The 24,716-nt window shown below is 24.8% G+C and overlaps 2 protein-coding genes across 4 annotated transcripts in view; both read left to right on the top strand.

Moving 5' to 3' along the window:
- LOC117174307 (kinase D-interacting substrate of 220 kDa) overlaps positions 1 to 13,991 on the top strand; it is a 181,324-nt gene extending 167,333 nt beyond the window's left edge. For all 3 annotated transcript variants that reach the window (XM_033363292.1, XM_033363291.1, XM_033363290.1), the window contains 2 exons: positions 2,541 to 2,655; positions 12,490 to 13,991. In XM_033363292.1, coding sequence (XP_033219183.1) covers positions 2,541 to 2,655; positions 12,490 to 13,247 — 873 coding nt within the window. In that variant the 3' untranslated portion in view covers positions 13,248 to 13,991. The remainder of the gene's footprint in view (positions 1 to 2,540; positions 2,656 to 12,489) is intronic.
- A 5,889-nt stretch (positions 13,992 to 19,880) lies between these two features.
- The window catches only part of LOC117175086 (meiosis-specific with OB domain-containing protein), a 30,688-nt gene continuing 25,852 nt past the window's right edge, over positions 19,881 to 24,716 (top strand). The window contains exons 1-2 of the mRNA XM_033364630.1: positions 19,881 to 20,052; positions 23,505 to 23,639. Coding sequence (XP_033220521.1) covers positions 19,932 to 20,052; positions 23,505 to 23,639 — 256 coding nt within the window. The 5' untranslated portion in view covers positions 19,881 to 19,931. The remainder of the gene's footprint in view (positions 20,053 to 23,504; positions 23,640 to 24,716) is intronic.

Here is a 24,716-nt window from a genome sequence, read left to right as displayed (position 1 = left end):
TTCACGCAATTCTTTTACCTTGAGATCATTTACTCCCCTAGCATTCCAAACACCCAGTCTCCATTCGTCGCCTGAAACGTGACCTTTAGATTTTCCGTGTGCGCATGCCTTACAAACCCAAAACGACTCTTTCGGTTCCAGTTCTACCTCCCCCCTCTCCCAACCCCCCCTTATTAACTGAAGTTTTTGGTGGGACTGACGTTAGAACTACAATCTCCACCATATGACGATTTGATACTTAACTTTGACATGACTTCAACTCAGAAAATAAACTTATTGCATAAAGGTGTTAGTTGGGCGAATAATCTAAACAATGAATAATATAAACTACAAAATAGCCTCGGAAAGGACTTATGAGACCGGAAAACTCCGGGAAATGACCTAAATTTATTTTTTAAGAGGAAATTTTATAAATTTTCAGAAAAAAATATTCTTCCAACTTTGATTTTAACCGTTTTTTTTTTTAATAATTCGTTTATTGTGATCTTTTTCAATTATATCATTTAGTTTAGAATGCGTAATTCGAAAATATTTCAGTTTAAAAAATTTCCATTTTAGATTTTTAATTTTTAAGCGTACATTTTAATTAAAAGAATTTTAAAATACAATTTTAAAGACTTAAACAATTAAAGGTTAGAAGCGTTTAATATCGAAGATTTTGGATAAAAAAATTTGTAGTTTATCAACTGTGAATATTTAACAAAATTTAATTTGGAAGTCAAAAATTTATCAAAAAAATCTAATTTTCACAATGGGTTGAAAAGTAGAATTTTCGAAAAGAATTAAAATTCTTGATTTGAGCAGAGAATTTTTCAAAAGAATTTTATTTCTGAGTTGAAATGAAGAATTTTCTTAAAGAATTAAAATTCAGGATTTCAACTGGAAGTGTTCAATTTTTAACCAATTCTGAGCCGGATTTGGAATTTTTCAAACATAATTATTATTCCGAGTTGAAGCGAGCTTTTTTTCGGGAAAAAAAATTTTATTATGAATTGGAACAGAGAATATGACCTAAAAAATCTAATTTTGAAATGGGCTGAAAAGGAGAATTTTCGAAAAGAATTAAAATTCTGGATTTGAACAGGGAACTTTTCGAAAGCAATTAATATTTCGAATTCAAGCAGATAAATTTTTAATTTCTAATTAATTCTGATCTGGAATTAGAACTCTGAACTCTAAAATTTTCTGAAAAGTTTAAAATTTTCAATTTGTCAGTTTAACTGCATTTAATTTAAAATTGTTTAGTTTAAAAGTGTTAGTATCTTCCATTTTATACGTCTAAATCGTTTCTTGTACATATTTCAACAAGATTTATATCAAATTTAAAATAATCGTTAGAGCACTTTTTTATAAATTAAAAGAAGAAAGATTTTTTCTTTCAGGAATTTGTGAAATTATGATTTTTTAACGTTTATTAATCCGCATATATACTCTTCTGACAAAATACACTAACAACCCAACATATTTTAAAAATAAGTATGCACCATAAACAATATGTTATTTGATGCGTGAAAATTATTTTGTGTATTTTTTTATGTTTTAAGGTTTAGAATATATAAAAAAAATTTAATTTTCACAACATTTTTGATTGAACATTGACTCTATTGCTTGTTCACTGTAAAATCCCAATCCTTTACAAGTTATTTCACACAAATGAACCACGTGAAAAAAAACAGCATGAATTTTCGGCGTTATAGGACGGTTCAAACTTAATTTGACTTCATCGAATAACGACATAATTTAGTGTACACAGTATTTATAGCGTATTTGTCTTTTACTTCTTGATTTTATTTTATTAAATTATTATTATTTTAGATGTTTATTTTTAGTAGATTATTAAATTGAAGCAAAAACGGTAAATATGCGGATTAATAAACGTTAAAAAATCATAATTTCACAAATTTATGAAAAAAATAGTTGTTTTTTTTTGTAATTTATAAAAAAGTGCTTTAACGATTATTTCAAATTCGATATAAATCTTGTTGAAATATGTCCTAGAAATGATAGAGACAATAAAATTTACAGTACCCGAAAATTTGATTTAAATCTCATTCTTGAACACCGTGAACAACTTTTAAACTTCAATTTTAAAAGTTGAAAATTCAAGAATTTCACTTTGAGTGCTTTCATTTGCAGTTCAGTTTTTATCACTTCGGGTAGAACAATTTTTAGATTTAGTGTTACATTTTTTAAATATCATTAACCTTCACAGCCTAGACTGGGTGTATTATACCCAGACGATATTTTCGGCTCGCTATATAGTTGTTTCAGTTTTGTGAAAATATTTATAGTAATATGTTGAATTCATCTAATTAATTTTATAATATTCATTTTTGTGAAACTTTCAGCTATAGTTTAAGAAATAAAAAATCCCAATTCGTTAATCTGAACCAGTGATATTGAAGTCTAGGCTTAGAGCGTTAACCGGGAAAAATGTTTGCGAACGTTTTTCTTTCATTAAAATGGCAAACCCTCTATTTTTAATATGGTAAATTTGAATGTAGATATTTTATTTGTGAATTAATTCGTCCGGTTTGCAGGTAACATTAGAGGAGCAAATGATTTGTGGCGCGCTTCAAACATTAAATGAAGAAGCTTGCGAGGACGTTCTAGATGTGCCATCGCCCAATCCAGCGCCCACGGACTCACATCCAGGTGAGCCTACTTCTCTTCCGCTTACACTGCCTCTGGTCATAGTCCAAGAACCACCGACGTCGGACCAAAGCCCTGACTCCGTCATCGAGTACGGCACAAATCTCTAAATGCAAAACCACGCTCTGCACCATCTGACCACCTCATAAAAGTTGCATGTGTTTTTGCGCGACAGACATTCCATTCTAAACTAATTTCCTAAAACGCCGAACCTGCTGCTCGCAAGGGGAGCCTAGAGACCCTGCAGAATTTTTTTTCTGGATTCATACTCCTCCAGGTAATAGGTAATTACAAAACTTGCAATATGCTGAAGTAATATGATGCGCTTTTCATCCGTTCTCGATAGAAAAAAAAACCGATTTTTAAAAAATCGAGGCTCGTTTGGACCGCGATGCGAGAGCCGGTAAGTCTGGTTTCGATTCCTTCGGTCGGCATTTTCATCGATTTTTTTTTTATTCCATTTTTTTATTGCATTTGCAACCGTTTGTCAAAAATAAATTCATATATTAAAAATAGTGTAAGTAGTGTTACAAATTTTTAAAAAATAGTGTCTTAACCTTTTTAAAAATCTTTACCCTTTTTTAAAGTTTTTTTTTCGCTTAAATGCGAAGTGAATTAATATAACGGAATGAGAAAAATCAAAATATTTTTGGCTGAAAGTTCATTCTTCTCGGTTGAACAATCCACTATTAAATTTTTTTATTAGGAAATTTTTTTATTAGGAAACTTTACATCATTTTTAATTCAACTGTTTTATAGATTATTCATATTTTAGGCTAGAAAATTAATCAATTTGTTAGAAAGTTAATGTATTTTATTGAAAATTCCTCTTTGTTGGATAGATCCAACTGTTTTAAATTTTAAATTAAACTCTTTTTGATTGAAATATCAACTGTACAATTTTTTTAATAGTGTCACAACCTTTTTTAAAATATATATATTTTTTTAATTTTGCGTTTAAATGCGAACTAAATTAATAGAAACCAATCAAAAAAATTAAACTATTTTTGACTGAAAGTTTATTTTTCTCGTTTGGAAAGCTTACTATTAATTTTTAAAATTAAAATTCAACTGTTTTATACGATAATTATATTTTGGGCTAGAAAATTAATCAATTAGGTAGGAAAATAATGTATTTTCGTAAAAATTCGTATTTTTTTCTAGAATATCAATTTTTTGGATTAAAAATGGAACGTTTGGTTGAAAATTAATCTGTTTTAGTTGAGCATTCAAGCATTTTGTTAAAAATTTTTTTTTGTTGGTTAAATCCAGCTATTTTTTATTTTTTATTAAAACCTTTTTATTGAAATATCAGCTATTGCATTGTTAAAAGTTGAAATACTTTTTTAAAAGTTCATTTTTTTGGTTGAAGATTCTTAATTTTAGTTGAAAATTCGTCTTGTTTGTGGTTAAAAAAAAATTTCAACTGAAAATTTAACTATTTTTTTGAAAATGTAACCGATAGTTTATAAATTACCTTTATAGATTAAAATTAATATCTTCCATATTAGGAAGTCTACTTTTTTTTTTAATTCGTCTTTTTGGCTTAAAAATTGCACAACTTGATATAAAATTTGGCAATTAGCTCAACTGTTTTATAGGAAATTCTTTTTTTTTTAATTAGAATTAATTCTCTTCAATTAAAATTGAACTACACTATTTTTTGTTCAAAATTGGTCGTGTAAAGTTCAAAAGTTAAACTATTTACTGAAAAATTCGTGAAAACAAAAAAACTGTATCACTTTCTGTAGAAATTAAAATTTTTTTGGTTAAAATACAACTTTCTGGTTAAAACTTAATCTGTTTTGGATGAAACTTTAATTTTTTTTGAAAATATACATTTTCTAGTTGAATATTAAACTGTTTAATAGAAAATTTAACTATATGGTTGAAAATTTATTTATTTTGTTGAAAATTCATATTTTTGGTAGAATATCAATTGTGTGTTAAAAATGCAACGTTTGGTTGAAAATGATTCTGTTTCAGCTGAGCATTCAAGTATTTTGTTGAAAATTCCTCTTTGTTGATTAAATTTTACTGTTTTTTATTAAAAATTTTTTTTTGCTTTAAAATTTCATAACTTGGTATAAAATTCAACTATTTAGTACGCAATTAAATTGTTTTATAGCAAATTTCTTTTTCTTTAATAAAAAATTAATTCTCTTCAATTAAAATTGAACTCCACCATTTTTTTTAAAATTGGTCTTTTTAAGTTCGAAAATTCAATTATTTATTTTTAAAAATCGTAGAAACGACAAAAACGTAAACTAAAAATTAATCAAACAAAATTTGGACTAATATAACGTCCATTATTCTAAAATATTTAAATTAAAACTTATATAATTTGTTTAAAATTGGTCTCTTTTATAGAAATTTATCACTGGTTAAAAATGTGTTTTGTTGAAAATTCGCTTTTCTTGACTATATTCAACTGGTTTTTTTTTAATTAAAATATTTTTTGCTTTAAATATAAGATATTTTGTTGAATATGCAACTGTTTTGTAGAGAATTCATGTATTTCGCTTGAAAATTCAACAGTCTTGTAGAAAAATCATTTTCTTTTAATTGAAAATTAATTTTGTTATCCGAAAATTAAGCTATTCGGATGTGGATTCAAAATTGATATTTTTTACTTGCAGAATCAGTTATTTGGTAAAAAAGTATATGTGTTTTTTAATTTAAATCTTTTTTAATTTAAATTCGAATCTTTTATTTTTATTGAAATATCAACTATTATGTTTTTCGTTGAAATTTGGTTGTACATGGAAAGTCACTGAATTTTTATTAAAATCGAAGAATTTTTCCAATAGTCTTTACATTTGTTATAATAATTGTAACATTACCTTAAATAACGATATATTTCATAACAAAATATTAATTTTTTAAATATGCCTTGAATTTTACGTACTTAAAATTCATATGCGAAAATAGTTTAAACATTTATTTAAATAATTAATACAATTTACGGAGCTTAGAATCAAATTTGAATTGAATTAAAATTATTGTACACATTTTGAGAATTATCAATTTAATTAATTACAAGTTTAACATTAACATATGGATATCGTGGGATTCCTGGGATTTCAAAATATTTAACAGTGTTTAAGGGGGAATTTTTTTTTTTAATTTCAACAGGGAATTTGGGAAAAGAGTTATAATTCTGACTTGGAACAGGGAATTTCAAGTTTAAAAATAAAAAAAAATACTCTATTATCCAATCAGTTTTTTATTTATTATAAAAAAACTTCATGAACAATACAATGCTAACCATTTTTTTTTTTCGAAATAAAATTTCTTAGATAATATTAAACAATTTTTTTGAAAATCAATCCTTTTTGCTTGAAAATTCAACTAATTTGTCTAAACTTTCTAAATTAAGAATCTAGAAACTTGCACCATTAATAAGTTAATTATAAAGTTACTTTTACAAATTAAAAAAAAGCCTTGAATTCTCAAGGATTGTTTTTCAGGATTTGAGTAGATGCCCTGCAAAATGTTTGCTTGATTTAAATAAATTTAAAAGGCTCAATTTTTAAAAGACGTTTTTCTCGAGAATTAACGAAAAGCGAATCTCATTTTGCCAGCATATTATCAAGAGGAATATGAATCTAAAAAAAATTCCTTGTCAGCTCAAAAGGTTTTGCAATTCATTAGCGAACTATCCAAGACTCGGTCCTTTATACTCTGTGCCTCAATTGTTCAAATGTAAAGTAGTCCTTAAAGACTGTAGATAATGTAAATACCTCAGTTTTTTTATTTCTCGTGACCACAGCCAAAATTTCAATTAATTTATTTTCTTTCTCTATGTCCTCATTTTTAATTGTGAAAGTTGGCGTCAATTTTAAGAATGTGGTCACGAAAATCCAAATTTCGAAAGCTGATATTAACCTACACCTGATTAGTATATGGTAAATTTAAAATTCTCATTGATGACTTAATTTCCAAAAGACTGGAAACGTTTGAAAATTTGTGATTTCTGTGCGTGTGCAAAAGTCCTGAGACAATAAGAAAATAACGTTTGGATAAAATGAAGTTTGATGAGATGATTGGTGCTCGATTAACAAGATTCAAGCTGTTATTTTTCTTTTTTACGCTCCTAGCTGTAAATATATAGATAATTTGAATTTTAGAAAAATTATGCAATGGGAAAAGGCAGGGTAGAGTCGAGTGACACTCGAAAATCCAGTCTCAGAACTTCTGTCCACGATGAACGATGAAAGATTTGAAAGTTTCTGAACGAAGCGAATGATCTCCGAGAGACTTAGTAAAGATAAGTTAGTACAAAATATAATTATGTATGAGTACAACGTTGCAATTTCTATCTTTTGCTGTATACTTGTCGCTAAAATCGAGCGTCTGATTTGTACAAAATGTCCAAATAGTCAAAGGAAAGGCAAAGAGAAGGGAAATTTAATCTTAAGAATTTAGGTACGTAACGAATTGGGAAAATTGTCGGATTTTTCATCTGATGATTCAGCTGTGATAAATCAGTCCCTTACCAAATCAGATTGACGCTTAAAACTGAAAATCAAATACCCCGAGATACTTCACAGTTTTTGCCATTTAATTTTATTCCATAGAATTTTATTCGAAAGAGTTTTATTGGATTTAGTTAGTTTTATTTGATACAGTATTCTCCATAGTTTCTGTATGGATTTACCAGAAATGGTATTTATGTGTGTTCTAACAAATCGGTGTGCTTAACAAACCGAAACCAAAGAGAAAAACATTTTTTTTTATCCAGCTCAATGAGTTTTCACTGCTCAGTTTTTTTCAAGTTATTGGGTTTTTTTTATTTAAAGTTTATCCAGCTTTCTGTATAGTACGCAGATGTATATATGTATAATGCGTTTACATCGCAAAAAAAAGAAAGAATTTATCATTATATTATAAAAAAAAGTGGCAATAAAGTACTTCTTTTAAAACGACTTGTGCATGATTTTATTTAACGTGTTCAGTGTGACAGTATTTGTGCCCCTTATTATTTCGGTTAGGTTTAAAAAATTTGATACACTAGACGGACGTCAGGGCAGGTCTCGAAATTTCGGGGCAAAACTTTGCTTTCTTTATGAGAACTTTTCTTTTCATTTTTAATCTTCTCTCAACTTTTCAACTCTCTCTCTCTATTCTTGAAACGCAATTTTTCTTTTCTTCACTTGGAAACTTTTCAAAGAAATTTTTAGAGTGACTAGTAAAAATATTTTTTAATTTGACTCGATATTAGTTTTTTTTTTTTTTTGTTGAAAATTATAAATTTCTTTGAAAATCTTCTTTATTAATATCTTGTCGCATGCAGTTTGTTTTTAACTGATTGTTTTTACTTTTTAGTAGAAAAATTTGAGAAATAAATTTAATTTTCTCTAAAGCTTTGACGTTATTTATTCGATTTTTTAAGAAGTTTTTATGTACAAAAAATTTCGTTATATTTTATATCTTTTGAAAAACAGAAATATTTCCAAATGGTTGCAAAATAAATTCAAATTTGACTGAGAAATTCTTGAAAATAAAAAATAAAAACAAGAATCCAGTCATCAAATTTGAAAAACTCTTAAATTAATTTTTTAAAAAATAGGAAAGAAAAAGAAGGCAACCTCCCAATCCTATCCCTTATTTTTTCTCTCGTCTTTTATTATTATTTTTTATTATCAACATCTTTTTCTTTCCAGTTTTTTAACATTTTAATGAGACATTTAAATAATGTGTTGACCAAATTTGATCTTTCGATTCTTTTTTTTTATAGGAACTTCGTAGTTTACCATTTTTTAAAAATAATTACTTCATTTAAATAATGTTAAAAAAATTTAATAGCTATTTTACAATAAAAGATAAATAGAACTTTTCTATAAAACTGACAAGGATCGAAAATTCTGATGGAACTCAAATAGGTAAAAGTCCATTAAAATCAATTAGGTACGTATTTTTTTCTCTACCAATGAACAATTTTTTAATCAGATATTATCAATAAACAAATTTTCTAAATAAATTCAAAATTGCGACAATTTATTTGTGCAAACATAATTTTTTCACGTAAAATTATTTTCCGCAAATATGCAGAAAATATTAATTATCTTGTAAAAAATATTTATAAAAATAATAAACGTTAAATTTTGACTAAATTTAACTAAGAATCATACACGAGGAAGTTAATATTTTTTGCACGCAAAAAACACTGCCTTTATGAAGAAAAAAAGTTAGGCATTTATTTATAATAATTGTTATTAAAAATGATAAGAAATATAAATGAAATAAAAATTCCACGTTTTTTATTAAATTTTGTTCTGTAATGATTAAAAAATCTGTCTTGGTATAAAAGTCAACTCTTTTTGAAAATTTGTCTTTTGGTTTAACAGCACATATGTTATGGTAGAATTTAATTCTTTTTTGGTTAATAAAAATCCTTTTTTTTGTAATATGGACTAGATTTTTCGATGAGAATTCATCTTTTGTGGTTGAAAATTCAACTGCTTAGTTAAAAGTGGAACTGCTTTGTTTAAAACTCTTTTTTTTTGCTGAAAATAAAATTTTTAACTAAACATTTAATCATTCCATTTTTTGTTCAAAAGTTTGGTAGAAAATGAATTTTCTTAGTTAAAAATTGATCGTTTTGGTTGAAAGATTATTTCTTTGGTTGAAAACTGAACTATTTTAATGAAAATTTATTTTTTTTATTTATAATTAATTTTTTCACTAAGAATTTAACCATACCTTTTTTTGTTTAACATTGATCTTTTTTGGTTAAATTTAACTGCTTTTGGTTTGAAATTAAAATCTTTTTTGATTTAAATATCAACTATCACTTTTTTTTCTATGGAATTCACCTTTTTTATTAAAAATTCAACTACTTAGCTGAAAGAAAAACAACTTTGGTACTTTGATCAAACTATTTCTTTTAAAAATAATATATTTTGTTTAAAATTGGTCTTTTTTTGTTTTAAAATGAATTCGTTTGATTTTTTTTTATCGACTGAAAAATCTTTCTTGGTTGAAACTTCCACTCTTTTATTGAAAATTCATCTTTTTGATTTAAAAACTTAACCTATTGAAATTCGATTTTATTTGTTGTTCTATTTTTCTATTGTTGCTTGAAAATTAATCTTTTTCAATTAAAAATTTAACTATTTCTTTGACAAATAATGTATTTGGTTGAAAATTCGTATTTTTTAATTTTAGCTTTTAATTTTCTGCTAAAAAAATGGGTTTGTAAAAAATTCGTCTTTTTAAATTAAAAATTCAAAGTTTTGGATGGAATTTTCTTCTTTACTAACTAAAAAATATTTCTTGTTTAAAAATTCATTTTTTTGGTTTAAAAAATTAATTTGTTGAAATCTGAGTGTTTTGTGAATAATTTTTTCAACTGATAATTTAACTTTTCTATTGGTGGTTGAATGATATATTTTCTTAAAACTTCATATTTTTTAGTAAAAAAATAATAATCTTGGTTGAAAATTAATTTTTTTTATGTTGAAGATTCATAATTTCAATAGAAATTACGAATCTGTAAAATTCATCTTTTTGGCTTAAAAATTCAAAATTTTGGATACAATTTTTTTCTTTATTGGCTGAAAAATCATCTTTTTTAAGAAAATAAATCTGTTGAAATTTTATTATTTTTTTGTAAATATAACTGGAAGTTTAATCTATTTTGTGTTGAAAATTCAACTATTTCTTTAAAAAATCATATATTTTGTTGAAAATTCGTATTTTTGGTAATAAAAATAATCGACTTCGTTGAAAATTTAATTTCTTTTTTGGTTGAAGATTCATAATTTCAACAGAAAATTTATCTGTTTTGGTAGAAAATTCATTTTCTCGATTCAAAAATGAAAATGTTTTTTTTTTCAAAATCAATTATTTGTTGAAACTTCATGTATTATATTATAAATTCATATTTTCTGGTAAAAAAACTAGTTTGGTAAAAAATTCATCTTTTTGGCTTGAAAATTCAAAATTTTTGATAAAATTTTTTTCTATATTAGCTTCTTGGTTAAAAATTCGACTTTTTAGTTTCAAAAATTATTTTTTTTAACTTAAAATTTAGCTTTTTTTGTTAAAACTTCATGTATTTTATTGAAAATTCATATTATCTGGTAGAAAACTCGTTTGGTAAATAATTCGCTTTTTTGGTTTAAAAATTCAAAATGTTGGATGAAATTTTTTTCTTTGTTGACTGAAAAATTCGTTTAATTCTGGTTCAAAATTAATTTTTTAACCTAATATTTATCGTTTTTAGTTGAAACTTCCTGTATTTAATTAAAAATTCACATTTTCTGGTAGAAAACCAGTTTTGTAAAAAATTCAATATTTTGGATGAGTTTTTTTTCTACATTGACTCGGTTTAAAAAATGTATCTGTTGAATTTCTAATTTTTTCAACTGGAAATTCAACTTTTCCATTATTGATTGAAAATTCGTATTTTTTAGTACAAAAAAAATAATCTTCTTGGTTGAATCTTTTATTTTAAGTTTTTTTTTGTTAAATAATCAACTTTTCTATTGTTGCTTGAAAATTGATCTTTTATAGTTGAAAATTCAACTATTTCTTTGAGAAATGATATATTTGTTTTTAAATTCGTATTTTTTTCTTAAATTAACTTCAAAACCTTTTTTAGTTAAAACTTCATGTATTTTATTGAAAATTCATATTTTCTGGTAAAAAAATGGTTTTGTGAAAAACTCGTCTTTTTGGCTTGAAGAATCAAAATTTTTAAATGAGTTTTTCTTCTACTTTGACTCGGTTTAAAAAATGTATGTGTTGAAATTCGAATTTTTTTTGTAAATAATTTTTTCAAATGAAAATTTATCTTTTATTTTTACATAATTTTTAATGTACTATTATATTCTTGTACACGTACAGCCTTTATTTAATTATTGAAAAAATTATCATTACTTTCTTTAACCTTCTATCTGTATTTTTTGTATATGTATGCAACAAATACAAATACAAGATTAAAAAGAATAATAAATATAATTTTTGTACTTTAAACATAACTTATTTTAAAAGTAAATAAAATAATAAATAAGTTCTGTTTAAAGTACAAAAATGATATTAATTGTGCTTTTTCATATAAATCTTGTAAAATAAATATATTTTTACATAAATTTACATACGTTGGTACATTAATAACTGTGTAAAAATACACTTATTCTTCAATAATTTTTAATTTTATTAAATAATATAAATTTAAAATAATATAATGAAATAATAAATAAATAATATAAACCCTCATCACTTACATCGGGTCAGAATGACCCCAACATCAACTTCAGTCTCAAATTTGAATATGATTTTGAAAATTTTTTTATACACCTCAAAATAATTTTTATTAAAAAAAAACTATCAGAATCTAATTTCTATGTATTAAATATCATCAAATGCTGTCAAGTTGAAACCATATATACAATCAGTATGATAACATTTAAAATTCAGCTGGGGTCAATTTGACCCCATGTGAGTAATATGTTATTTTTCAGAGGTATAAGTGATGAGGGTTAAAAAGAATGATAAATATCATTTTTATACTTCAAACATAACTTATTTTAATAAATAAATCCTTTTTTAAAATTACTTAAAAAAATCACATTGAAATAATAAAAAACGGCTCTAAGAGTTATTTTAATTTTTCTGGGAAATTGTTTCTGAATTATTCTAGAATTTGAGAATAACCCCATAAAAATTGTCCATTGTCAGCTAAAAAAATACCCAATGAATTTCAATCTACTTTCACCTATTTGAGTGCCATCAAAATCGGCAACCACTAAAGGCGATCTCTCGGCTAGTGAGCCCTAAAAATAAATCTCTAAAATAATTAGTCAAAGAAGAAAAAAACATTTTTTCTAGGTGATCGCGCCAGATCAAGAACATCGAGTATATCAGCTCCGGATACAGAATATGTGATTCTACAGTCGAACCCTCTTCTGCACTGGGTGCCAGTTCAGGACGATTTCGAGAGTACGGAAGGCAGTTCGCTGGGCTCGAATAGTCTACAACGAACCGATTCCCAACGAAGTATAGTTTCCCAATTGAGTATAAAATCGACCTGTTCCTACAATCGTCGAAATTCTTCAAGAAGTGCGAGCAGCAGACCCTCTTCTCTTCTAGCTTCTCCTCCAGCATCCCCTCGGCCAGCTTTCCGGTCAAAATCGATCGACGACAACTACACCGTCTACGATCCTCAGAAATTCCAAAAATCCAGAAATTCTAATCCCAATATCGGTCAGAATTTGCCCTTAATTTCCATGCCTGTCCCTGTCACCACCTTTGGAAAGTTCAGCAAACTCAAGGGTCGTTTTGCAGGCTCGTCAAATCAAAATCCGCAAAAAGGAGACGAAAGTGACGACGAGTCGACACCCTTAGTTTCGGAACTTTCCTCCCCCGCGCATTCCAATTCCGACAGTGTTTTTAGAAATGATTTTAGCCCGGATAACAGTAGTGATTTTTCGCTCTCCTCGGGAAAAAGTATTCCGAAAGGGGGAGAGCAGTCTTTGGAGTTCAAACATTCGGATTCGATGAATCTTATCCTTCGAGAAAACTCGGGTGCGAGACTCCTTTCAAGGCAAAATGCGGAAGACTGGGAGAATCCAGAGACACCGGTCTGATACTTTTTTTTTTATTTAGGGATCTTAATTTTTTTAGTTTAGTTTAGAATTTTATTTTAGAATCAGAGCTTTTCTACTTGTAATCTCTAGATTGATGGAAAAAATAACTTTGCTCGTGATCATGACCAGTGATATTTTTTATTAACATTTTTTTTAATGTTCTTTATAGTCCGGCCTAGGTAAAATATGTGATCAAAATTTTGGAATGTTTAGTTGAATTATGAAAAGTTTTTTTATAAACACCTTGTAGGAGGATCCTTCAAATAGTGGATAATCAGTGATTAAAAATATTAATATTTGTAAAATAATTTATTTTATCTAATTAATATTTAAGACACTATACGTGCTCATAAATTAAAATTAGAATTAATTTCTTTTTCTTTTATTTGTGCTCTTAATTAATGATTATCCACTGTAAACAGGTTTCCCCTAAGTCAAATCGAAGAGGAAATCTTGAACTTTTTCTCGATTTTTTTAGATTCATGGTAATTATGAAGGAGGTATCCTGTGAGTTTTGTTCTTTCTTAACTATTCCTTCATATATAAAACTTTTTTTTATAATATAAAATAAATTTGTTTTAAATTAACTAAAATCATATATGTACAAAATGTAGTTTAAAGCATTATAATTTTTTTTCTTCAAATTATTTAATTTTAAATCTTTTAGATTTAACATAACAAACTTCATGAAATTATGATTTTTTTTAGTCCGTTTAAACTAATTTTGCTTCATGGAGAAAGGCAAAACTAGTAAAGAAGTAAAATTGTTCAAAAGAGATTTAAAAAAATCATAATTTTTTAATTTAAAATTTAAAAGATCTGGTATTTCTAAATTTAAAATAATCTTACGTAAATGCATCTTAAATTTATGGAATTTATAACTGAATTTATCCGAAATTTTTGATAAAACTACAAAATTGTAACGGAATTTTTTTTGTTAAATTAGCCTTACATTACGAAAAAAGTTTCGTAATTTTCTGTTTCATGTAACAGCATAAAACTTTTGTTACAGAAAGCTTAAAATATTTTTGTTACTTATTTGTAACTGAATTTCCCTAGAATTTTCTTAAATTTTCGAAAATTGGGAATTAATTTTCTTAAATTTATTATGATTTTGCTGAAAAGGAAAAGAAAATTTATGAAAAATAAAATACCGAAAATGTTTATGAACGAAAATGAAATATTCGGAAAGTAAAAGTTAAAGAAAGTATAAATATAAAATTTAAAAAATTATTAAATTCTCAAAATTTACAAAATAGCAAAATTTGAAATTTCCGAAATTATTAAATACTCGAAATGAGTGAATTTCCGAAATTCCAGGTCTCCAATGTTTCAAATTAGTGAAAAAATATATTTTTCAATTTCGGGATTTTGAAAATTGTGGGAAATTTTAAATTCTCTAAATAAATAAATTCCTGAAATAAGCAAATTTCAAATCAACCAAATTTTAAAATTGCCGAAAAAAATTTTATTATAATGAAAAATATTTTATTTAAATATTGTTTTTTTTGTGGGGATGAAATTTTCGTAATTAGAAATTTCGGGAATTTACTGCTTACAATAATCTACTAAGTTCATGGAATAGAAATTTTGGAATTTTGAAAATTCTGTTTTCTCTGAATTTTTCTAGTTTCATTCAATTTTCCTTTCGGAATATTTCAATTTCGTTACTAAATATTTACTGTGTTTTTTTTGTAATTTGAAATTTCGGGAAATGACTCACTTCAAGAATTTACTAATTTCGGAATTCTGAAAATTCTGGTTTCATAATTTTTCTGATTTAATTAAATTTCGCTTTAGGAATATTTCAATTTCGTTAGTTAATATTTTCGGTAGTTTAATTTTTTTCGGTAATTTGAAATTTCGGGAATTAGTAAATTCTTGAAATGAGTAAATTCCCAAAACCTAAATCACAGAAGTTTCAAATTCCCGATAAAAAAATTATTTTAACAAATAAAAATATGTAATTAATCTTTTTTGTTTGTTTTGAATTTTATATTTTAGTAATTGGAAATTTCGGGAATTGACTAATTTTAATAATTTCTTAATTTAATGAAATTTAAATTTCGTAATTTTGAAAATTCTCGTTTATTAATTTCTGAATTTATCTATTTAAATTTCATATTAGAAATATTTCAATTTCGTTAGTAAATTTTTTCTGTAGTTTTACCTTTTTCGATCATTTTAAATTTTGGAAATTAGTTAATTCTCGAAATGAGTAAATTCCCAAAATCTAAATCACAGAATTTTCAAATTCCTGAGAAAAATTATTTTAACAAATAAAAAATATTCAATTAAAGTTTGAATTTGATATTTTAGTAATTAGAAATTTCTGCAATTTAATCATTTCAATAATTTATTAATTTAGTGAAATTGAAATGTAGGATTTTGGAAATTCTTGTTTCTAAATTTCTGAATTTTTCTAGTTTTTTTAAGTTTTATTTTCGAAATATTTATTCATTTGAAATATCTGAAATTACTCAATTTTCGAAATGCGTAAATTTCCTAAATTGCAAATCACCGAAGTTTCAAATTCGCAAAAAAAATTTTTGCAACAGATACAAAATATTAAATTTAAATATAATTTTTTGGGGAATTTTAAATTTTTGTGAATAGAAATTTCAGAAATTGACTAATTTCAAGAATTTACTAATTTATTGAGTTTTATTTTTGAAATATTTCAATTTCGTTACTAAATATTTTCAGTAGTATCATTTTTTTCGTTAATTTTCAATTTTCAATGTTCTAATTTTCACTTTTACGAAATATGTAACAGCATAAATGTTCCGAAACTGTTTCGTAAAATTAAAACTAGAAAATAAAAAAAAATGATATTGAGAAAAATTTATTTTATATTCGAAAAAACACAGTTTTCTGTACAAAGAAATTCTATAGCGCGCAAAAACTCATAGAATATCTCCTTCACCATGAATTAAAAAAAAAACAAGAAAAAATCAAATGTAGCCTTTTTAAGAAAATTCACTGTTTAGTTGTTTTTTTTTCAAAAAATTACGCCATTGTGATAAATTAAAAAAATATAAAGCTTCTTTAATATCCTAAATATAAAAGTAGCCTAAGTTCGTGATTTTTTTTCTCGTGAAAACCAAAAAATACGTCTTTAAGCTTTATTATTTTAAAAGAAATGTTTCAAGTTGCTTGATATTATACTTGAAATTTAAAGTGATTCAAACCGAGATTAGAATTCAACTCTAGTCGTTTCTAAAATAAATAAGTAAAAAGCTAAAGTTCCTTTTTCTATTCAATAAAAAATTATTTTTTATTAATGACTAGCTCTGATTTTACTAAAAAAACTACTTGGATTTTATTTTTAATTTAGAAAATATTGCGCAGAAATATAAGAATGAACAAATGGTGGATAAACGTGACCTAAGAATTGTGAAAAATGTGCGAAAATTTGAACACATTTGCTAAGATTAGTTAGAAGAACTCTGGATACAAAACCAGTGTATTTTTATAGAAAGCTCTACTTAAGATAAGTTTGCTCAGGACTTAACAACTGAGTAAAAGTGATTTTTATCCTTTCTCTGCGATTCTGCTTTCAATTCGAGAAATTGACAATCGAAGTTTTTATTTGATTATTAGTTTATAAAGATAATTCAATACTTTTTTTTATTTTTTATAGACGAACAGTAAATATGGTCAAGAAAAGTTTTGCTATATAACTTTGTCCTTTTAAAAATTGATTTTCCCTACTATAAAAAAGGTGTTTTTACTTTTCTGAATTTTTAGGTTCCTGATTTTATTTCAAATTAAAAAAAAAATCTTGAGTTAGAAATACGAATTTAGGAATTTAGATATTTGGAATTACTGGTATTGATGCTAAGACGAGAAGATGTCAGTATTATATTATTTTTTAAAGTAACTTATAAAATAATAATTAGCAGATATACAATTAAAAGTAAGTGCCTTAATTGAATTTCGACAGTTTAATATTTTTTAGATTTAGCAAAACTGCTGAAAAACTCGGATCGAAACACTATTAGATGTATGTAAATGGCAGTTGGAGGTGATAATTCAATCCAAATTTGTGTGCATTTTAAAAGACGTTTATAAAAAAAAAAAAAAAAAAAACGTTTTTATACTTCTGATGGTGCTGCTATTTTAATATTTGTAATTAAGAGTGAGTTACCAACAGCCGCTTCGTCGATCAAATAAATATTTGTGATTGAAAAGACTGAAACCTGATTTTTTCTTCTTTTGGGAAAAGAATTTTTTAATTTTTATCGGTATTATTAATCAGTTATATTAATTAATAATGTGAAATTTACTATTCGGGTTTCAGTCTTTTAATATAGAATTTTATCAGCTAATAGAAATATTGTATAATAATAAGACTAGATTAATTAAGTATTGGAATTGAATACCAGCAGAAAGCTAATAAACATGACTAAACAAACGATTTTTTTTATTGTTACCTGATATTCCATAATTCGAAAATAAAAACATTTTCAATAAAAATTAAATTTCTATTAACACTGAAATAAGTTTATACTGAATTCGTACTTTTTGGTTATAAATTTAACATTTTTGATTAATTTTTTTATTTATTGACAGAAAAATCTTGGTTTTTTGGAAATTTAGATGTTTTATTGGAAATCCGTTGTTTGTTGATAATTAACTTTTAACTCAAAATTTAACTAGTCCTTTTTTTGTTGAAAATTCATTTTATTTTATTGCAAGTTAACAGTTTTTAATTTAGAATTAAAATATTTTTTTGGTTATTATAGCTGAAAATTAATATTTTTAATGAAAATTAAACTATTGTTAGAAAATTCGCTTTTTTTAGTACAAAATTAATCTTTTTAATCTAAAATTCATATTTTTTGTTAAACAATCATTTCTTTAGGTAAAAGTTTAATTGTTTTCTTGTAAATTATTTTTTTAGTTTAGTTGAAAATTCATTTTTCTCTGTGAAAATTTAACCATTCCATTTTTTGTCGAAGCTTTATCATTTTTAGTTGAAAACTCTAAAACTTGGTGGCAATTTTCTTGTCTTATTGAAAATTTACTTTTTTAGCTAAAAATTCAACTATTTTATTAATAATTCATTTTTCTTTTAATTGAAAATTCATCTTTTACCCAAAATTTAACTATTCCGTTTATTTCTCGAAAATTTATGAATTTGTTCGTTTCTTTTTGCTTGCTTTTTTTTACAGAAATTTAGGAATTCTACTTTTAGTTGAAAATCTATCTTTTAAGCAAAAAATTGATTTTTTGTACTTGAAAATTCATATTTTTAGGTCAAAATTAAATTTTTTGTAGAAAATTGATTTTTTCTGCTTTATAATTCAACAATTTCATAGGAAATAAACTTTATTACAAAAAAAATAATATTTACGGGTAAACATTTTCTTGAAAATACATTTATTGTTAAATTAAAAATTCTTTTTCTTTACTGAAAATTCTTTTTTAATTTGAAAATTTTTAATTGAAGATTCCACTATTAGGTGAAAATTTTTCGTAATTAGTTGATTTTACATTTTTAATCATGATTTAAGCATTCAACTTTTAGTTGGAAATTTATCTTTTTAGTTGAACATTCAAGTATTTTGTTGAAAATTCAAATTTTTGAATTAAAAATTTAATTTTTTTATAGAAAACATGTTTTTTCGGCTTTAAAATTCAACGATTTTATAGGAAATGAGCTTTTTTGCTAAAAATTAATATTTTCGGGTATAAAACTCGAATGTTTTGTAAAAAATTCGTATTTTAGATTGAAAATTAAACATTTTGGATGCAATTTGTTTTTCAGTATTGACTTAAAAATATATTCTGTTTGAAAATGTCACTTTTTTATTAAAAATCTATCTTTTTGGTTTGAAAATTCATTTTTTGGTTGAAAATTTAACTATTTTGTTGAAAATCCATATATTTTTTATTCAAATTAAATTTTTTGTAAAAAATAGGTTTTTTCGGCTTGAAAATTTGACGTTTTGTTTGAATTTTTTATCTATATTGACTTAAAAACCTTTTTTGGGTAAATATCCAACTTTTTTGTTAAAAATCAATCTTTTTGGTAAGTAAATTCAGCTCGGTTGCTATAAATTTCATCTTTTTTGGTTTAAAATGCTTAATTAGAAATTAATCTATTACTATTCAATTTTTTGTTGAAATTATTATTTTTCTAAAGAAAATTCCATTATTTGTTTAAAAATGCATGTATTTTTTCGAAAATTCTATGTTTCTGGTCGAAAATTTTCTTGACTGAAAATTCAACTTTTTTGGTAAGAATTCGTCTTTTTGGGTTGAAATTTAATATTTTTTGGTTAAAAATTAAGCTATTTTGTTAAAAATACACCATATTTGCATATTTTGACTTTAAATCTGAAGTATATTGTAATTAATTAATTTTATTTACAAGAATTTATTATCCTACTTCTGTGAAAAATCACAATATTTCCCCAATTTTTAAAGCATTTTAGACTGTTAAGTGTTTAAATTGAAATCCTTTTAAAATTCAGTAATCGTTTCAAATTCAAATTGGAACATTTCCGCCACGGAAACTGCGCATGTGTAAATAATTCACGTCTGCGCTAAAGCATCATTATTTGGCGCGGATCATTTTGGACGTTGCTTTCGAAGTGAACACTTGGAAGTTTTAATTCCAAGATTTTTCGCAGAAAAAAGGTTCTTTATACAGTTAATTATACGAAACCCCTCAACATGGCTGGAGTTTGGAGACAAGAGTTGAGTTCTCTGCAAGCTGGAACCCAAAATTCCATCCTGATTGGAATAATTATCCACAGCGGAAATCCAAAAATCTTCGAACCAACGAACCCAAGATGTAAGTTTGCAAATTGAACTAATATTTCTTCATCTGTTAATAAAAATAGACGAATTCTCCCTATTGTTGCTTATTTACTACCGTAGCGCCCTGTATATCAAATTTATTCTATTCAAGACATTAACCTCAATGTGCTCATAAAATAATTTTGCGATTGAATTTAATTATATTTATTTATAATTATTTTAAGAATGAGAGCGTCTTTATTTTTGATGAAAATTTATTTACTAGAATTCAGAAGTCAACTAAGCTTATAACAATGACTGAACAATAAAGAAATAACAAATGACCATCAATTTTTAATATTAAATAAATGTGAATCCTCCATTTTGTGCAGGTTCAGACCTGAAATTTTTAACGGTTTTTTTTTTCAAATTTGTTCGATTTATTCCTGCTTGAAATTGATGTTTTTATTCTTAATATTTTTTAATTTGAGTCAATTTTAGGAGCAAAAATAATGTTTTCATTAGAATTACCGCTTTGGAATATAATAAAATGCAAATAATTACGAAAAGAAATGTGATAAATTCATTTTTAGGGAATATTTAAATAATAATCCTCATTCTCCTTGTTTTAAGAAACTTGTCCTTTTTCGCGTTTTTTGTTCTTGCTTAAATGTGAAATAAATTAATATTTTTGATCGAAATGTCTACTATGATATTTTTGTACAGAATTCATCTGTTTTGGATCCAAATTCTACTATTGTGTTGAAAATTGGTGTTTCTCGCTGAAAATTAAATTCTTAAGTTAAAAATTAACATTTTTCTTGAATATTAGTGTTTTCGGATAGAAAAACCTTCAATTTGAATTGAAAATTCGTATTTTTGTTACTGTTGGAAAATTCGTTTTTTTTTCTGGATTAAAAAGTCAACTTTTTTGATAGAAATTTCATCTTTCTTTGGTGAAAATAAACTTTTTTGGTTAAAAATTCATTTTTAGGGTTTATTATTTAACTTTTTTTTTAAATTGGTCTTTTTGGGCTGGAAACTTCAACTATTTTGGTTGAAAATTAAATTTTTTGGTCATTCATCTTTTTTGGTTCAAAATCCAACTATTTTCTTCAATTTTCGTGTTTTGTGGATAGAAAAATCTTCCCTTTAGATTGAAACTTCGTATTTTTGTTAGAAAATTCTCCTTTTTTTTGCTAGAAATTTATCCGTTTGGATTAAAAATTCAACTTTTTTGTTAGAAATTTCATCTTTATTGGTGGAAAATTAACTTTCTTGTTAAAAATTCATTATTTCCGGTAGAAAATTAAAAATTTTTTCGGGAAAATTCATCTTTTTTGGTTTAAAATTCATCTGTTCGGATTAAAAATTTAACTTTTTCGATAGAAACATTCATCATTCTTGGTTGAAGATTAACTTTTTTGTTAAAAATTCCTATATTCGGGTTGAAAGTTTAATTTTTTTCTAGATAATTATTTGTTTATTGAAAATTCAACTACTATTTTGTTGAAAATTGGCCTTTTTGGGTGAAAAATTTAACTATTTTGGAAGAAAATAAATTTTGTTGAAAATTCAACTTTTTTTTTTAAATATTCGTGTTTTTTGGTAGAAAAATATTCCCTTTGAATTACAAATATCGTATTTTTTCTAGAAAATCTATCTTTTTGCTAGAAAATTCGTAATTTTGCAATTTAATCTTTCTTGGTTGAAAATGCGACTATTGATTTGAAAATATACTTTTTCGTTGAAAATTATTCTTCTTTGATTTAAAATTCATCTGTTCGGATTAAAAATTCAACTTTTTCAATAGAAATTTCATCCTTCGTTTGAAGATTAACTTTTTCGTTGAAAATTCCTATTTTCGGGCTGAAAGCTTAATTGTTTTCTGGATAATTTATTTTGATTGAAAATTCAACTACTATTTTGATGAAAATTGGTCTTTTTGGGTGAAAAATTGAACTATTTTGGTTAAAAATTCATTTTTATGTTGAAAATTCTACTGTTTTTTTGAATATTCGTGTTTTTGGACAGAAAAATCTTGCCTTTGGATTAAAAAATTCGTATTTTTGATAGTCAATGTATCTTTTTTGCTAGAAAATTCGTCCGGTTGGATTTAAAATTCAACTTTTTTACAAGACATTTAATCTTTCTCGGTAGAAAATTAACTTTTTTGTTGAAAATTTGTCTTTTTAGGTGAAAAATTCAACTAGTTCGTTGAATTGTCATGTTCTTGGATAGAAAACTCTTCCCTTTGGATTGAAAATTCGTATTTGTTGATTTATTTTTTTATTGAAAATTCAAGTTTTTTATAGAAATTTCATCTTTCTTGGTTGAGAATGATTTTTTTTATTCATATTTTCCGTTCGATAGAAATATTCATCATTTAAAAAAAAATTCAACCAAAATAGTTTAATTATTGATCCAAAAAGAATAATTAAACTATTTTGGTTGAAACTTTTATTTTGAAAATTCAACTTTTTTGTTGAATATTCGTATTTTTGGGTAGAAAAATCTTCCCATTAAAAAAGTCGTATTTTGCTAGAAAATTCAAGCTTTTTTATCGAAATTTAATCTTTCTTGCTTTAAAATTACCTTTTTTGTTTCGTAAATTAATATTTTTGCGTTGAAAATTCAACTGTTTTGGACAAAGTTTGTATTCTTAACTTTAAAATTCAAATATTTTGGTAGGGAATTCAACTATTGGGTTTAAAATTCAACAATTTTGTTTAAAATTCGTCTTTTTGGGTGAGGAATTTAACTATCATGGTTGAAAATTCAACTATTTGGTTGAAAATTCAACAATTTTCAACCAAATTTTGCCTTTAAAACTTGGAATTTAACTATTTTGCTTTAAAATTAAACTATTTCGTTTCAAATTTATTTTGTTCGGGTTATGGATGTAACTTTTTTGGTTAAAAGTTTAACTATCTTGGATGGAAATTTAACCAAATTCTTGAAAATTAACTTTTTTCTTAAGAAATACATATTTTTTGTTTAAAAATTAAACTGCTTATAAAAAATTGGTATTTTTGCCTTGAAAAATCAACAGTTTGTCAGAAAATTGAACTATTTGGTTGAACATTCAATTGTTTTGTAGATTTTTTTATTCTTGAAATTTTATCATTTTTTTTGAAAATTCATCTAAATTTTAATTTTTTTAAACTGAAAATTGAACTGTTCTATTTTTGGTGAAAAATTTATCTTTCTTATTGGGAAATTCAACTATTTCGTTGAAAATTCGTCTTTTTTGGTACAAAATTAATCTTTGTGGTTGAAAATTCATCTTTTTCGGCTGAAAAGCTTAATAATTTAAATCGTTCTAAACTGAATTGAATATTGTATTTGCATTAATTTTATTTAAAAAATGTATTTCCCTATTCTCGGGAAGAATCGCCCTCATTTCCCTTTTTTGAAAGCATTTTAGGCTCTACAAGGTCTGCAATTTTCCATAATAGGTATTATTTCATATGACCGTTATTATTATTTTTTAAAATAAAATGATAGATGGATTTGGAGGAGAACGGGCAGTTTGGTCTTTCACTTTCCGTGATTCCCCTGACGATTTTATCAACGTGACTGTTTGGGGCAGTACAGAATATATAAACTCGTGCTTCAAATCTTTCCAAGTAGGAAGTGTTGGTAGGTAAATTAATTTGTACTAATTTAACAAGTTTAAATGTTTTTAATTTGAAATATTTTAGGGAATTTTGAAAGATACAAAGGAATTATTCATTTCATTAATTTAAAGAATTTATAAGTGTTTGAGATGTTTTAGCATAAAATTAATATTAATATTATAAAATTAATTTAATTTAAAATAATATTATGTGAAATATAATTAAACATTTTTAATTGCAGCACCTATAAGGTTTTTTTTTAATGCCATCAATGGATTTTAATAAATTTTCCAGCATTTCAAGAAATATTACCAGATCTCATAGAATTTCATGGAATTCAATAATATTTTAGAGGATGAGAGGATTTGAAAAATATATATTTTTTATTCATTGGAATTTTCAGGGGCTTTAAAAAATTGCAAGGGATTTCAAAAGATGTTTAAGAATTTGTTATATTTTAGGATATTTTAAAAGATTTCCTGAATTTTAATTTTTTCAAGGGTTCTAAATTAAGAGTTTTAATCATTTTAAGGTATTTTAAAAATTATTTCTAATTAATTTCAATTCTTTTTAATTGTTTTGTTTCAAAGATTTCAAGAGATTTTCAAATATTTATCGCAATTCATTTGGATTTCGCCCTAAATTCCTATTTATGCTGAATTCTTTTTAATTCTTCTGAGTTCACGCAATTATTGTATTCTATACAATGGGTTTTTAAAAAAAATTTCTAATTCATCTTGAAGTCTTTAAAACTCACCTTAATTTCTTAGGCAGTGCATCAAATTTTTTAAAAACATTTCTCTTTATTATTTCTAACCTCATTTCAAACTTACCGAATTCATTTAATTTTGTTTTAATTATTTTAAATTCAATTGATTCGTTTTTAAATTCGGCTTGATTTTTGCATTCTCATTTTGATGGATTTCGTTGAATTCTTTTTAATTCCTTTAAATCCCTCTGAATACACTCAAATTTTACTGAAATCAATAGCATTTTTCCGACTTTTTAAGTTATTTCCAATTCATTTGAATTTTTTTTTGGTTATAAGTTAGAGAAGAGTTTCAAGATTTGAAGAGGTTTTGAATTTTTAAAATTAAGT

This window comes from Belonocnema kinseyi, chromosome 6 (assembly GCF_010883055.1).
Source record: "Belonocnema kinseyi isolate 2016_QV_RU_SX_M_011 chromosome 6, B_treatae_v1, whole genome shotgun sequence".
In the NCBI taxonomy this organism is placed as follows: Eukaryota; Metazoa; Arthropoda; class Insecta; order Hymenoptera; family Cynipidae; genus Belonocnema; species Belonocnema kinseyi.
The sequence above is the reverse complement of the archived record's forward strand: the minus strand, read 5'-3'. Positions and strand labels throughout refer to the sequence as shown.